General features: G+C 36.3%; 1 protein-coding gene across 1 annotated transcript in view; it reads left to right on the forward strand.

The window, feature by feature from the left end:
- The window catches only part of TOP1 (DNA topoisomerase I), an 89,919-nt gene that overhangs the window by 48,521 nt on the left and 23,682 nt on the right, over positions 1-17,716 (forward strand). The window contains exons 8-12 of the mRNA XM_088153518.1: positions 261-361; positions 5,455-5,570; positions 11,040-11,161; positions 11,655-11,777; positions 16,912-17,099. Coding sequence (XP_088009644.1) covers positions 261-361; positions 5,455-5,570; positions 11,040-11,161; positions 11,655-11,777; positions 16,912-17,099 — 650 coding nt within the window. The remainder of the gene's footprint in view (positions 1-260; positions 362-5,454; positions 5,571-11,039; positions 11,162-11,654; positions 11,778-16,911; positions 17,100-17,716) is intronic.

A 17,716-nucleotide genomic window follows, 5' to 3' on the forward strand; every position in this document is an offset into this window, starting at 1 on the left:
TTTAGTTTGACCAATGTTGATAATGTTGCTCAGACCTATTCTACCTCACTTAAAAATAATCTTATTCATAATAACTTTGACATGTTAATCTTGATGAAACATTCTCGTAGCCCTAGTGTATAAAACAGATGAAATACTTGTGTGCTAAGCTTCCTTTTTTATTAAGAATATTTCAAATGGATCTCATTTTATACTAATTTTTAAAATGTAAGAGAATCTTATATTACTCTGGTACATCTCCTTCTTTTATCTCTTTTTAGGAGAGCAAACCCAAGAAAATAAAGAGCAAAGATAAGAAGCCCCCTGAAGGAGATATGAAAAAGAAAAAAACAAAAAAAGAAGAGGAACAAAAATGGAAATGGTAACACCTACATACATATGTATATACATATCCATCATGTAATTCTCTTTCAGGGTAACCAATGTTATGCAGAGCACAGAAAAGAAAGAAATAATAAGCCAAAAAAATTAAATATATAGTATGAGAGTAGAAAAAGGAAAGGAAATATAGCTAAATTTCTTTTATACCAACACCATTCACTTTACCTTTCTATCCTTGCAAACCACCCTTGTTTCCAAACACTTTTCTTAAATGCCCAGTTTGTCTGCATTCAGGTTACTCCTAGGTATCTTTGCTTCTTTCAACAAACATTCCTCACAAGATGCCATGTACTACCTACTGTCTACTAGTATTTGCACATCATGCCATTTCTCAATCCATTTATCTTTATTAAAAATTCCATCAGGATACATACATTCATCTACTTGCCCTAGTTTTTCACTATTCATGCATAATTTGCAGTCATTCATTTTATTTTCCCTGTCAAAGACAACCACATTGCTCTTTGACATATTAATGTTCATATTTTTCATACTCCCTGATGCATCATACAATCTAGCATTCTTGACCCCTGAAGACAGGGATTTAAAACAAACATGATTATCTGTCTGAAAAACTCATCTTTAGAGAAACTAATCTCCTATCCCTAATATGCTACAAATAAGGAAAAAAAGTTCTGGTTCATAAGAAGGTCCTTGTGTGCTGCATCTTGTCTGATAAATTCTGAGAATGCCTAACAGAATGATAGTAGGAGTAGGATTGAGCAAATAAACAGATTCTTGCAGATAAAAAAGTGTGACAAGGACAGAAGGAAAAAAAAGAGTGTGGATCCAGGAATCTCACTGAAATCCAAAGGATCTTAGAGTCAAAAATGAAGCCACAAATGTTTATTTTTGCAAAGAAATTTGCCGACGGGGTGACCACAAAAGCAGGCATGGCACAGTCAAACCCATCTTGCAGCCAATAAGAAAGAAAAGAAGCACAGGACTGATTTACAGAAATCCCACAGAAGACAACAAAGGAAAGCCTATAGTTATTCCTCAAACTGTAAACCCTGTAATGCTAGAAAATGGGGTGTATTGAACAAAAGTTTTGCAAGGTAGAGGGAGGAAAAGGAACTCACTAGTCAGATGGTTCAAGAAGAAAAAAGACATAGAGAAGAACATAAAGAGTGGTTTGAAGACCAGAAGAGAGAGGGAGATAGGAATGCAGGAAGGAGTTTTAGAAATTAGTCCAAGCTATATCCCCAGTTGGCAGAAGGGGAAAGTATTGATGGTTTTTTTGTGATGTTTGTGAGTGGCAATACTATGCAAGTGATCCTCTTCTTACTGGAAAAGGCTTGGGAACTTACTCTAGTCATCCTAGGCAGAGAATGTGAAAAAGTAACTCTTTACCAGTATAAAGTAACCAAATAAATATACCATCAGGTATCTCTCTCAGGACCCACGAGAGAGAATTAGAGAATTGTGGGCCAGGTGGCTGGGTTAGGAATCAAATGGCGGTGAAAGTCGGTGAAAAAGTAGTGAAGTTACCAAGGATGCAACAGCTCTTGCATGTCCTACTAAGTCCAGTGAGTTTCTGGGTTCAAGAGCACCATCTTGAGAACTCACAACAAACTTTTTTTTTTTTTTGGAAGGTATGACCTATTCCTGTCTCCTTGTCTTCCACTGTCTTCCTAGGACTTGTCTTTGGTCTTTAGGGCTATAACAAGTGACCCTTCTGAGCCCATTAATGGCCTTCTCTAAAGAGCCTGTTGTTAGCCCCAATCGCAACTATGAAGTTTGGGGAACTAGGGGCTCTCTCAGTGAGAGGGAATCAATGTGTATTCCCCATTATTTTATGAAATCCCTTTATTGTATTTTTAAACTACAGAATTTTAGCCTTTAAAGCAATATAATCAACCCCATCCCCAACAATAATTGAACTATTTAGAAACTAAGAGCTTTAATTGGTTAAGAATGCTTAGCTTATTTATTTTTCTGATTAAATTAATGGATGGAAATCTATATTTGCACATTATTACATATTTTAAAATACTGAAGGGATCTCTTTGCTCTTTGATGTTTATTTGTACTTTTTATTTCCTATTACAAAATGAGTGTTTGGCCTCTATAGATTATTCTGTTTAAACTTCATGTATCTAGCAGTTGACAACTTAAACTTCTTTACAATTATATTCACATCTCTTTTTTTCTCAGTTATGATCTCTCCTTCCTTTTTCCTTTCTAGTTTACTTCATGAAAGGGTACGGTATTGTCCTTTACCTCTTAAGCAACTCTAATTGGAAAAAAAAAAACACCTTTAAACTTCTTTCAAAAAGTTTAACCAAACAGTGTCGGAACCGAAGTAACATATTTAGATGTATGCGGAGATGTGAGGCTAATATTTCACGTAACATTTCTGAATATTAATCGTTCCTCTCCTCCCCCAACCCCCAAAGCACATTCCAAACTGAGTATTAAACTGACAACAATTGAAAAACAGGCTTGTGGTAGACTGAACTTTCAAATCCTTGCTGCTTTCACAAAACGTTCTACAATGCTTGCCTGTCTCAAAGTCTGATTTAAAAGCCATAACAGTAATAATATTATAACGTGTATAGTATTTTGATAGTTCAAAGTGCTTTGTTTTACAGAGCACAGTATTTGAATAACTCTGTTTTCTAGCTCTTTCAGCTAACCACTCTCAGTGTTTAGAGATAAAAATTCCCCAGTGAGAGGATTATCAAATGATAAACAAGTGATAATATTTTGGAGATTATTTAAACATACTTTAGAATATAAAACTCTGGGTGTAATTTTCATTGAGATTTTTTTTTTCATTATTTCAAAAATATGAGTAACTTAGGAAGAATGCATTGGCCTTATATTCATTCCTCACTTTCACATACCCTGCAGTTCTTCATTTCACCCTGACCGCACATTGTCATGTAACTTTCTTAACATTAAATATATGCCCCCATTTTCACTTCTGAGAGCTAGTTTGTGCCTAAGATATGTATACCTAGAATGTTTAGGTGTAGTTAAAAAAAAAAAAAAAAAAAGGAGGGAGTATCAAGTACCTGGTCAGTCATGATTGGTTGTGGCTCCATCTTAAATGGAACTGATTCATTACTGTGGACTAAATAGGGAAAAAGCAGTCTTTGTTGTTTTGTTTACTGCCTGTTCTGTTTTATTGTTTTATCGCTGCTTTTTGAGATGCAATCTTCTGAATATGTTTTGTAGTGGTTGTTTTTGCTTCTGTCTAAAGCTTAGTTTAATATACAGTAATTTGAATGTCATTGTGTTTAACAGATGCTTGGGATATATAAATTTGTAGATGAGAAATAATCTAAGCATGATGTCCCTTGTTCACCTTTCTAGAGCTGTGCTGTCCTTCTTGAATTTTGTGACTGTTATCCTATCCTGTATCATAACTATTATCCTGTACTGACCAGCCTTTACTGAAATGCTTTTTCTCATTATAACTTTTTTTTTAGTTGGCAGTAAAACTCCAGTTAGCTGAGGTAGATAACTTTGAGCTGTGTTGACTGGCTCATAAGGCTCCATACTCCCAGAGGCATTATGATCAGTGCTATAGTTGTTTACGTTTCCTGCCTCCTGATGTGCTCTGTGAAACAGCTGATTTTAATGCAGAATGTTTGTTCCTGGTGCATTTGTCAGTGCTGGGCTTTCATAGTTACCTCAACCCACTTTGGGCTGTTTCACATAATGTGTTTTTTTACAGATAAAATGCTCAGTGCCTCCAAAATCTGTCACCAAATTCCAGTGGCAAACCACTGAGAAGTGACAGGTTATTTCTACTTTTTTTGTGGGCAGGGGAGAGGGATGGGTGTAAACATTTTCTTTTTGGAGTCACACCCCAATGAAAATTAACCTCTCACCACGTCAAAAACACCTGAGACTTTCTGCTCCCACCTACTTCACTGATGTCAACACTGCTGCCTGCTCAGGCAGCCCCAAATAAAGGGATTTTAAACAAATGCATTTCTTGGCTTGCACACCATGATCTGGCCAAAATAAACATCTTTACATCCTATTTATTTCAATGGGCCAGAGAGAGAGAGAGAGAATGTATTTCTGTGCCTTATGTTTTGCACAACAGATTGCTATTGTTAACATTTTAAATGATCTTTGGAATCTGTTATAAACCATGAGACAAGGGGCATCTGAACACACACTTGTGCAACATCTAGTGTTTATAGCCTAGGTGAAGGTATTCACGTTTATAAGATATTCTGAGATTGTACTGGTGTACTGTTGGGTAGATACTGGTACTACATAAATTAATGTTTATTAATAGAACTCTGACAAAGGTCCATTTTTAAAAATTACCACATTCCTTTTATGCAACTATACTTGTTCTAGTGTGTTCTAAAAATTGACACTCACTTTCACTCTTGACATATAAACTCAGAAATTTATGTAACCTAATTAATTGAAATACAGGTAATGCAGACATGGTTCCTTGGTCAGAGATTTCAAAGTATGTTACTGTTTATACCCCCCACCTGTTTTATATATTTTCCAAAAATCTTAACATTTGTGGTAATTGTGAGTTTCTTTAGATGTTTCATGAAATGTTCACACTTTAGATTTTAATACAGAAATGTATTAAAATTATATTAATACAGGATTTTATATTAATATGAAATTATGTGTTACTAATAGGCTTGTATGTTAAGTGCTATTTTATGTAACTTATTAATAGTAGCAAGAATGAATTCAGCTTTGTTGTATTATCCTCATTACAGTTTTGTGTCTTTGTATAGTAGAGATTATTGATTTATTACCTATTATCTTTGAAATTCTTTATTTTAGAAAATATCTTGACTGTAAGTAATGTTAACGTATGTATAGAAATAAAAGTTAACAATGTGACATAAAGGCAAATCCAGAAATTAACAGTTAAGCACATTAACTATTGTAAACATAAATATGTTTCTGGGCACATAAGAACAATGAAAGACTCTTTGGAGTTTAATTGGATTCACTGATGTAGAGATTCAGATAGAATGCCATGATACTGCTTTGTACATCCTGGATTTATGTGCAGTAGCTGAATGGGTACTGGCCTTACTTATTTTATCTCTTCCTCTCTCCCCCTTTTAAAAGGTGGGAAGAAGAACGCTATCCTGAAGGTATTAAATGGAAATTCTTGGAGCACAAAGGTCCTGTGTTTGCTCCCCCATATGAACCATTGCCTGAAAATGTCAAATTCTACTACGATGGTAAGTTATAAAAACTGGTGCTTTGTAGAACAGCAGAATTAACAGCTGTTTACAGTACCCTAAAGACTGGACAAACTATGAGTTTTCATAGGCAGAAATGGTAATGGTTTTGCTTGGAACAGATCAATATTTATCTAGATTTTATAATAGTGAGGAGTGGGACCAAAATTGCAATGGGTTGTGTTGTTTTGGCTTATATAGGTGCACTATAGAAGAAAACATGGATAGCAGAATTCTAAGTCCTTTGATGCTCATTATATACTTCAGCATACTAAATTAATAAATATATACAACAGGGTACCAAGTGTAGGGAGGAAAAGATAAGTTGAATCTCTTCCATTTTCTTTACTTTCCATTTACTTCATTAAATCCTTTTTATTGTAGCTTCTGACATACATTGCTACTTCTGAAACTGTCAGCATTACAGTTAATCCTTGTAACTGTTTTTAATTATTAGTTGTTGTTATGGCTAGATTACAATGTATAGTATGGTCTTGCTGAGCTATAAAGCCCCCAGTCCCAGTAAACATTTTATTAATATGCAAGCTTCTTTCCAAGCCATACTTAGTTTAATCTGTAGATGACATTTAGGCTTACAGAAAGCTATCTCCAAGGCAGTTATTATTTTTAATAAATTCTCATTTGACAGGAAGAGTTGTAATTCAGTCGCTATCTCTTTATATGCTGAAAAGGAGCCTTAAAGTATGAATTATGCTTTCTGCATGTAGGCCCCGGCAAGTGTTCCAGAACCATGACAGAAATACTAATGTATAACACTAGAATCCTAATCAAAACCTTTTCCAGCTGATCGTTCAGTGACATAGACTACCCTTTTGTGTGCTCATTCTGCCCATTCAGGTGGGATGTAGATGGCAGCTGCTAAATGAAACAATTTATAAAAAGGGGAAGCTCGTATTGGAGTCTTTATATGCAGAGGCATTCTGTGCTAGCTGAAAGAGAGTAAGTTGCTTTTCTGGAAGTGCTTGTCAGACCTAGGATGAGATATGAACAACACTGTAATCTCCTAAACGGATCCTACCCTGAAGTAGATGCTGAGTCCAAGAGAGCCTTGTTTGCCCAATATACTTCCTACTCTCCGCCTTTTTTTTTTAATACTTGTGATGTGAGAATCCCTATTAGGGTCTATAAATCCTTTCCCTTTCCATTGCTGGCTGTGTATCTGAATGTTGGAGCTGCTGCAGAGACAAGATAGTTTTCTACCTGTGTCTTGTTGTGACTCATGGGCAAAGCTTTTGACTTGTTTTCAATCTATATGCGTGTTCAATATTGTTATCAAGGGTGAAAGTTGAGTATTCTGATCCATACAGAAGTGTATTTTCAACCAAAGATCAAGTTAGGTTATAGGAAATTGGATGTTTTTCAGTGCCTGAAATTTTGTTTGTTATTCTTGAGTATTAATGGAACTTGTTCTGAAACAATTTTTTAAAAAAATTAATGTTCTCCTAGGTCTTGGAGAAAGGATGATTGTGGAAGCTGCTGCTTCTTTTTTTTTTTTTTTGCTTTAGTTTGGCTTGATCTGTTTTGGTTTTGCTTTGGTATTTTGCTTTTCTGGTCAGTTTTATTTATGTTTATTTATATCCCCCCCCCACCATCTTGAATGTTTTTAGTATTTATGTATAGGGTTTGTTTTTACAGTTGATTTTTAATGGATTAATTAATTTTAATTATTTATAGGGTATTTTTAATTGTTTATGGGTTTTTTTATTTTAATTGTGAGCCACACAGAGTCACCCGCTGGGGGAGATGGGTGGCATACAAATTTAATAATAAATAAATAAAATAAAAATAAAATGTTGGCTTTTTAATTGTAAGCCACTGAGAGTCATTTAGGAGTTGATGGTCTGTAAATAAAATAATGGGTAGAGGTGGACGGACAGATAAGACAGATTATTGAATGACAAGGAAGTTGTACCTGAAACTGAATTTGCAAGTCTGTCACAAGAGATTTATTTCAGTCCAGTAAGGAAGATCTAAATCTGTCTTTAACACACATTTTTAGTGTATTGGGTCATTTGTCTCTGGGCCTTGCAGGATTCTTAGGAGAGGTAGTAGAGGATACTTGTTGCTTTATTTCTTCTCAAATCTTTATATTCAGATCTCATGGGAAAATAACATACACAGAGCTAATTTTGCCTTATATTCCATGCACTGATATGGGTGTAGCCTGAAAGGATGGACATGTGCTTTCTTTTAAATACTAAGAAGTATTTAAAATCCTTTTCTTCTGATTGTATTTCTGTATATTTGGAAAGATGTACCACCTCCTTTCTGTCCTTCAGAGTTCAATATCTATAACAGAGAACAACATGTATAGCAACATTCACTCCTATGTTACTAAATCTTCATTTCAGTTTATTTGAAAGATACTTAAGGAGCATTCTCAAATCATAAGTGGTGAGGCATTTTGATCAAACATATGGAAAAACTCTTAGTTACGTCCCTTAGTACGACTACTACTTTTCTTAAAACTCACTGAGGAAATCCTCCCTCCCTCCTGCCAAACATACCTAACTTTGCTTTTTCTTTGTGCCTTAATTGCACAAGTAGAAGTGCTTGTAATTAGAATTTTCAAGAATCACTTATTCTAAAATGATCTAAAGTATTTGTTTTTCTTTGCTACTGCCGTGGAATGCTGGCAAATGCCTTCTCTGGGTGTACTAGTGTGATGTTATGCAGCCTGAGTGTGCATTAGGCATACTGGGATAGGGAAAAGAGACATCAGATGTACTGTGCATTAGTGCAACAGTTGCTTACCCTTTGAGCTGTGGAAGAAGCTGCCTTTCCACAAATCTAGGTATTTCATGTTGAGCTTCTGTTATATTCTTGAGTCAAGGGGAAATGGGCCAGTAACAAATTGCTGAAATGTTAAGAAGACAGCCCTTTAACAAATTCTTGAGTAGTGAATTTAAAAATATCACTATTCTTCCATTTGACACACTCCTAGCCCAGTGTGATGCTGAAGAGCAGATATGGGATAAAAACAGTTAACTGCCCATTTCTAACTCTAAATTTTTCTGGAATGAATGTATTTTGGTAATCCAGAGTAGAAAAACTGATATATTTCCTGATGTTTTGGATTGTATCTTCTATTAGCCTCAATTAGCAAGTCCAGTGCTCAGAGATTAGGGCAATAGTCCTCTAAAACATCTAGAGGTTTTTATTGCTAATCCCTGATCTAATCAATATCTTTGTCTTCAGTATGACTGCTTTCATGTAAATTACTTCTCACAACAGGGCTGCATGTCATCCCTATACTCTAAAGTTTGAATTGTCATGATTTTCATGATTTGCAGAGTTCTTTCATTGCCTTCCTTCTCCAGAAGAGTAGAAAGAAATTGCTTGCAGTCAATGCAATAGCTGAAACATAGTGCAAAGACAAGATATAAAATATGCGTGAAAAGAGATCTCAAATTTGTGTTACTTAATGCTTTTTTAACATTATTATGGACAATTTAGTGCTGGAAAACAGCAAATTAACAATTGTTCTTGTTTATTAAGCAGTAGTATTGTATGGGGGTGCAAAAGGGCATCTTTTAGAAGTGTATAAAATGTTAGATGGTCAAAATGTTCTCAGTGTACCAAAAATAGTCAGCCCTTGGAACAATCATTCTGCCTTTCATTCTAAGGAAGATCGTAGAGATGCACACTTCTAGCATCTTCCATTTAAGTATCTATTGAAATCATTTTGTTTTTGCATTACCTTGAGATTTTTATTATAGAAATATTCCCCTATAGGGCTAGAACACATTACAGTATTAAAAGTTATTTTCTGAAAGTATATAGTTGAATTTCTTCTAATTAATTGTAATGAGTATTATGAAGGCTAGTTTGGCCAGTATTCTTTCTAAACTGCCCACATAGAACATACTGTAAGTGGTGAAATTGAATTTGAGAGTAGTCAAGGGGTTTTGTATTTCTGAGTCAAAGAGATTTCCTCATTTCCTCTGTTTCCAAAAGCTCAGAGATGAGCGTTGATCGGTATATAGTCACTGTGGCAATATCTGTGCCTATAAAGAATATAACAGCTTGAGGAATCCCATGGTTTGTAGAATTACTGCCCCCCCAAAAAAATCCTAAGAAGGAGATTTTCCTTTTATACATTTTTCTTAGACTTATATGCAGCTTTTATTAAAAGACTCAGAGCAACCTACATAATTCTATATAATAATAAAGTTAAAACAATATAAGACAGAGATGAAAAAAACAACCAACCATAAAATAACTACTCTAAATCCATCACCCAAATGTATGTCTATCTCAGAGGGAGTTTACCTATTATCCATTCCCCAAAGGCTCTCCAATCGAGGGGGGGAGGGAGGGAGGGAGGGAGGGGGAGAGAGAGGAAAGAAAGAAAGAAAGAAAGAAAGAAAGAAAGAAAGAAAGAAAGAAAGAAAGAAAGAAAGAAAGAAAGAAAGAAAGAAAGAAAGAAAGAAAGAAAGAAAGGCAAGTGTGCAAGGCTCTTTGGAACTTCATAGAGAAAGGAGCCAGAAGAGAGAGGCCATTACTAAAGAAGGCTGGACACTGATATCCATGATGATGACGACAGCAACATTATTGCTGGCAGGATCCTTAATATGCCTTCTCTTCTGGATCTCATTGAATTGACAGATTCCACTGAGAACACACAGACTTGGAGATATCCATGCCCTAAGTAGCTTAGGACATTAAATTCACCCAGAAACTAACTGGCAACCAGGGAAGCTCCAATTATAAAGGTCACATGAGCAAACCCAGGCATGTTCATACCACCCATGTGCTACTCCCATGTGCAGAAGCAGCTGAAGCTTTGAAATGATCTTCAAGGGAGCTCCATATATAGCAGGAGCAATAGTCAAGACTTGATGTCACAGGATGTAATTGTCAGCAAATTCTCCCATTTGCAGAACAAACCCAATGGGCAGGTGATATATAATTTACAAGGGCTCTTTTGGCCAGGCTTTCACCCCCTATTTTAGCAGAAGCTGCGACACCAAGGGGACTCCATGATTGGGAACTAGCTCCATCCAAGAGAGTACAACTCCTCCAGAATTAAATATGGAATTTCTCTGATACTCTAATGATATCCACTCATTATCTTTAGGATTAATCCAAAGCCTCTTTATCCCCATAAAAGTGATACAACTAATCTCACAGAATTCTGTCCACTTCAAACCAATCCCAGATCACAAGATGTTTCCTTTGCTTCTCAGCTGGATTTGCCTAACTAGTGTGCCACTCTGAGGTCATACTGTCCATAGTAGAATTGGGAGCAAAGCTGAAGACTTTTATTATTTTCCTTTGAAACAAATTAGCTTGTTTTCAGGGTTATTATTCTGGCTTGCACAATATATCTGCTGGTAGGTGTGTTTCTGAATCTTTTCTATCTGAGATAAGAGGAATGAGTGGCTTAAAGGGTGAATATCTTTAGTATGTTGCCTTGTTATTTCATGCATAGTTTTCTTTCTTCAGGTAAAATCATGAAGCTGAGTCCCAAAGCAGAAGAGGTTGCAACTTTCTTTGCAAAAATGCTTGATCATGAGTACACTACAAAGGATATCTTCAGGAAAAACTTCTTTAAAGACTGGAGAAAGGTATGAATAGTATGTGCTGGGCTACTTCATTCTTTTTAGAGTATGAAAATATGCAGTTTCCCAATGTTTTACCTCTCTTTGTTTCTTGGTAGATGAAAAGTTCTCTCTAACAGAGAGAAACATAAAGCATGGGAGCCATGCTTCATTAATATGAATATTTATAAAAGCTAAAATAGTGGTCTCTGATGCCTTTTAGTAATGCAGTTTATTTTTTTCTATCTTAGAAGGAAGCTAGGTGCTTGTTACCAAGAGCAAAATTGTTTCTTGTCAGCTTTCTTAAAAGCTCTTTGCTATTAAAATTAACAAGATTCCTAGAAATGTCCAAGAAGACCCTGGCTTTTACTATGTTGTGCCTACTTCTGCTTTGACATTCAAGCCAGAGCTTAGCTCATGGAGGAAAGGCAGGATATAAATCTAACAAACAACTGCATTAATTTATTTTATTTATCTCATTTAACTAATAATACTTTAATATCTGGTTTTCCTCTTGTAGGAAATGACTTCAGAAGAAAAGGGAATCATCACCAGCCTCAGCAAATGTGACTTTGGCCATATGAGTCAGTATTTCAAGGCCCAAACAGAAGCCAGAAAGCAAATGACCAAGGATGAAAAGCAGGTATCTTTACTTAGGATTAAGTTCTAAAAAATTTACCCTTGAAAAATAGAAGTCATAATTGCAATGCTCCCAGCTATACTACATGTTTTCAATACACCAGATTTTACAAGTGTCTTTCTTTCCATTACATAGAGTAATTTGGGGATAAAATGTGGGCTTCAGTTATGGTTTTTTAAATACTTTGGATTTAGCTCTTTATCATGGTGCCACAGGTAATAGCACCAGTTTTAATAATAGCTTACAATGTTATATTTCCAGTAGTATACAAGAATAAAAAGTAGGCTCTCTGCTTTTATGTATATTTTAGCCAAAAAAAAACCCCTCATGTTTTATTTTTAATAATAATAATGTAGAAGAAGCAAGATCTACACATGTGTGGCTTCTCAAGCTCTCAGTTGCAATACCAATGATGTTAGGAGAGTCAAGTTGCATCTCTGTCTTGTATCAATGCATTACATCCTGCTACCAGGATTAATATAAAACTTGCCACATAGGTTCAGTTCAAGCATCACACCTCATCTTTTTCTCCTAAAGATATATAGTCACATGGTCATAACGTCCTGATGGCATCCACATTTAAAGAATTTAAATATAAAATTGCTGATCTCCTAGGAAAAATATTTTATCTTGTCCCTCAAATTGGGCTCAGTACCAGAGGTCTGGAAGATAGCCAATATCACATCAATATTTTAAAAGGGCTCCAAAGGAGATTTAGGAAACAGATCTGTGAGTTGAGCATCTCTTCCAAGCAAATCAGTAGAAAAAGCAATCAAAGAAAATTAATTAGGTACACAGAAGAACAAGCCTTGCTAAAGGAAAATAAAGCTGGATTCTGCAAAGGTAAATGCTTCCTCATGAAACCTCTCGAGTTTTTTTTTAGAGTGTTAGCAGGCAAATAGATGAAGATGATCCTTTTGACATTGTCAAAGGCTTTTTGAAAATCCAAGTGTACACAGTTCTTCATTAAACGCTCTTGAGTAAACTTGGTGTCCATAGGGTAAGAGGACTTGTTCTTTTATTGATTGCAGTCTGGTTAAGGAATACAAAGTAAAGACTAGGAATAAATGGGCAGTTTTCTCAATGCAAGGAAGTAAGAAGTGGAACCGCTGAAGTTTCACTGTTGGGACCAATGCTTTTAGCTCCTCCATAAAGGATGTAGATTTAGGGGTAAACAGTGAGTTGGCCAAATTTGCAACCATTCAGGATGGTAAAAATCAAACGGAACTGAAGAGCTCCAGAAGACAAGTGGTAACTTTAAATACATACTGATGGGATCTCAACAGTCTGTAATTAAGCAGGAAAAAAATTGGGATCACAATGGATAGAACAATGAACTTAGTGATTCAGTGTGCTGAAGCTATGAAAAAAGCAAATTCCATGCTAAGATTCATTAGGAGAGTGGTTGAAAATACAAATGCCAGCATTGTAAGGCCCTAGTACAAATTTATGGGATGTCTGAAGTGCTGTGTACAGGCTTGAGAAAGATACAGTAGTGTTGGAAAAAGCACTAACCAAAATGACTTGGAGCCTCAAAAACCTTCTGTACAAGAAAAGGCTAGAATATTTGGAAATCAGTAGCTTGGAGTTGTAGAAAATCATACATAGTTTGGATAAAGCGGACAAGTAGTTTTTCTCCATCTTTCAAAATATTAGGACCAGAGGTCATCCCATTAAGCTGATCAGAAGATGTAAAACAGAGAAAAGGAAGCACTTTTTATATACCACATGATTAGCCTATGTAATTCCATTACTACAGAATGTGGTGATGACCTCTAACTTGTATGGCTTTAAAAGAAGACTTGAATAGATTCATGGAGGGGAAGTCTGTCAAGTGCTTTTGATCTTGAAGATTCAGTTTCTCTTTTGATTTGAGACAGCATGTGTCCAAATACTAGTTACAAGGGAACCGTAGGAGGAGGAGATCCTATCCTATCTTTCCATCTCTTGCTTATAAGCACCCTGGAGGCATTTGGTTGGCCACTGTAAAAAATAAAATCTGAACTAAGATGGGCATGGGCTTTTCTTCTGTTCTTATTCACTGCCTCTCAGTTCAGTCTACTTTTCAAGAGATGGTGTGGGAATAAAATGAATGATATCTTAGGTATATTACCTTGAGATCTTAGAGAAGGGCAGGATGTCCAAATCATAAAGAATATATAAGGAATTTACTGGTTCAAATGTTCTGATCAGGTAAGATGTCTAGACTTTACCAGATACAATGATAAACCTTTTCCAGGCAGACATAAAAAGATTAGGTAAGTAGATGTATTGCAGAGAATTGAGAAGCCATACACATGTGGATCTCTGTCTAATAACACTGTGGAATTCAGCCCTCTTTTATGTTTTGGTCTTCAGATTTAAATATTGGACCTTTTCTCCCATTTTTGAGTCAATAGCCTTATAGCTGCTCATTTCCCAGCAAGATTTCTGCCTTCTATCATTTTACAAAACATCTTTTTTTTCTGGCAATGAGAATCAGATTCTCACCTCTCCAGCTTCTGTCTTTACATCAGAAGATAACTAATAGAACTGGAATATGTGAAGAAAGGAAGGAGTATATAAATACAGGCTCTGCTCCACTAGTGCCAGATGAGGGCTGATCATTGTATCTCAACCAAGTTTCATGTAGGTGCATTCTCTATGAATATGTTTTATAGCTCAAACTTACAGCTCAGTCTCTCTCTCAAAGTCTTGAGTGGCTACTCAAAAAGTAGTAATATCCTAGGAGTCATAGGATTTTGTTTACCTTTGCTTCTCCAGTCATGTTGCTACTTAAAATTATTATGACCTCTATGCAAATCTGTAGAACAGGTGGTTCATTAAAACATTATTTAACATGTATGAGATTAGGACAGCCGTTTTAGTAAATAATGGTTGCATCTGGCCTCATTTTACACATAAAAATAAATTGTGGAACTGAGTTGTAATGAACCTCAGTTTCATATGCTTGCATCCTCCCCTTAGTTAAAATTATCCACAGTTGAGGGTTTGGGTATAAGACTAAAGCTGTGAAGAAGAACAACCCTAGCAAGACTGAATAATTTTGGGTTTTAAGGCCCCCTGGATCTGGAGATTTTTCATCCTTAGTTCTCAGTGGGATTGCATTATCCTAGACAGAAATCATGCACAATCTGGGGGTCCTCCTAGACTTGCAGCTCCTGTTTAAGGAATAGATGGCAGTCATGGTCAGGAGGGCTTTTGTACAGATTGGTTTTGTGCCATTTCCTGGATCAGGAGGCATTACATCGCTTATGCCTTGGTCACCTCCCAAATGGACTACTGTAATGCACTGTACATGGGGCTGCCCTTAAAGACCACTTGGAAGCTGCAGCTCGTCCAGAACGCAGTGGCGCAGCCAGTTATGGCCATACCTCAATACGCCTATGTTACACTACTATTCTGCTATACACTACTGAGTGGCACTGGCTCTCAGTAGGCTTCTGGGTGCAATTGAAGGTGCTTGTTACTAGGCATAAGACCCTTCATGGCATAGGTCCAGGTTATTTGTGAGACTACCCTTCCCCAATTGTTTCTGTACAGCCCATTAGACCTGGCAGGGTGGGAATGCTTTGGGACCGTCTATTAAGCAGTCTGGAGAAGACTCTTAAGAGTCCCCTGGACTGCTAGGAGGTCAAATCAGTCAATCTTAAAGGAAATCAACCCTGATTGCTCATTGGAAGGATTGATAATGAAGCTCAAGCTCAGATACTTTGGTCACCTAATGCGAAGAGAGGACTCCTTGGAAAAGACCCTGATACTGGGAAAGATTGAAGGCAAAAGGAGAAGAGGACGGCAGAGAATGAGATGGTTAGATAGCATCCCTGAAGCAATGAGCATGAAACTGAGCAAACTCAGGGAGGCAGTGAAGGACAGGAAGGCCTGGCGCAATATGGTTCATGGGGTCACGAAGAGTTGGACATGACTTAACGACTGAACAACAACAAATTAAGCAGTGTAATCTGGGAGGACCCAGGAAGAGGGCCTTCTCCTTCTCAGCACCTGCCCTTTGGAATAACATACCCCCTGAGATTCATTTGGCCCTGACCCTGTTGGCATTTCCTAAATCCTTGAAGACTTAGCTGTTCCCCCAGGCATGGAGCCAGGTTGGATGAGCCCATCATTGTAGTTTTCTCTGACATGACTGATTATGTGGTTTGAGTTTCATTATCTTCAGGTGCTACTGCCCTGCTATTGTGATGTTTTTTGTTATTTGTCTTTTTATTAGTTTTAATCCTGTGTTTGCTACCCAGAATCATGATTGTAAGATGGGAAGCTGCATAAATTGATATTTTAAAAAGTTGAAGCAAAACCTTTTCAATCTCTTTATACATGATCAGAGAAAGGGAAGAGGGATATGGCAAAGTGGAATAGGGTGGAGGAAAGTATATGAGCCTGAAAGTATATAAGCATCTTGTAACAACCCTTTATTTGATACCTCTGAACTGGGCCATTGTCTTATATTCCTATTTATTGTTTCTTTCTTTAAAAAAAGGGTCTGAAATAGTTGGTTCTATAATATATATAAAAGGATAAGCCCTTCTTCCAGATTGATGATTGAATAATAGATTCTCTTGTTACGAATAAAAGCTGGGATGCTAAGGGGGGGTCAATCAGGATAAAGATACAGGTCCTTAGTAGTAGTTTGAACATTGTTCAAAACCACCTCTGTTCTATAACACACACACAGCAATTCTTGCTTTGAGCAAGAAAACCTAAAGTCAGCTGGGGAGAGTGAGGAGAATTTATCTTAGATGATGCTGAATTTGTGTTCATTCAGGTTTAGTCCCAGGTTAGTGTATGAGGGTACACTCTAGTACCTACTTATCTGGAATAAGCCCAACTGAACTCAATAGGTCTGACTTATTAGTCGAACTGTGTGCAATCTCTTGAGGTAAGTGTGCATATTTATAATTATGAAGCACTCAGGTGATCTTGCTGAATAACTTTCAGGCCCTTTCTATGATGTGTAGACCAAATGTTATAGCTGTTTTCTTATTGTGAACTTGCAGTAAGAATCCTGTGCCTGCTGAACACAACAGCTAATTAATTTATTTGATTGTTGGCTCTGAATAATTGATATAGTAGCTTTGGATATGTCATAATTTTTTTTCTTTGTGTGTATGTGTCCCTCTAGAAAATTAAAGAGGAGAATGAGCGGTTATTAAAAGAATATGGTTATTGTATCATGGATAATCATAAGGAAAGAATTGCCAACTTTAAGATTGAGCCTCCAGGTCTCTTCAGAGGGCGTGGTAACCATCCCAAAATGGGCATGCTGAAGCGACGGATAATGCCTGAAGACATCATCATCAATTGTAGCAAGTGAGGATGGAGGACCTTGCATACTTCTAAGAAAGGGTTCTAATTAGAGAGGACAGCAGCTAAATACAAGCTTTTCACTCAAATAATATCTCTCTCAAGTTGGTTCTGTCCAGAACCTCTCCTAGTGAGGTACAGAAGAGGAAAACCAGCACATTTTATCAGATATGCCAAATGTTCAAAATACACAAAACTTTATCATGTCATTAGTATGTAAGGATAGTTTTACTTTAATATAGTGTGAAGTGCTAAAGAAACTCATATATTCAGATCAGCTTTGTAATTTATAAATAGCAACTAGAAGAAGTTATATTTACATCTTATTTTTCCTGCAGAAGACTCAGATCAGCTTATGTTTGGACACCTAGGCAATATTATAGCCTATTATTGTTAATAACATTTTTCTAATATGCAGACTCTGCCTTTCTGCTTCTATATGCACTCCTGGCAGCTTATAAAAATAAAATATAGAAAATACAAACACAACAATAAAATCCATACAATTAAAATAAACACCAAAATCAAGACACAATTAGTATAATAGTTAAAAGCAGGTGAAAAGATACATAGTTTTGCCTTCCTAAATACTGGGAAAATGGGAGCCAGTCATATCTTGCTGG

This window comes from Python bivittatus, unplaced genomic scaffold (genome assembly GCF_059951505.1).
Source record: "Python bivittatus isolate LINGU-HERP-01145 unplaced genomic scaffold, Pbiv_v1 ctg000700_np1212, whole genome shotgun sequence".
Taxonomy (NCBI): Eukaryota; Metazoa; Chordata; class Lepidosauria; order Squamata; family Pythonidae; genus Python; species Python bivittatus.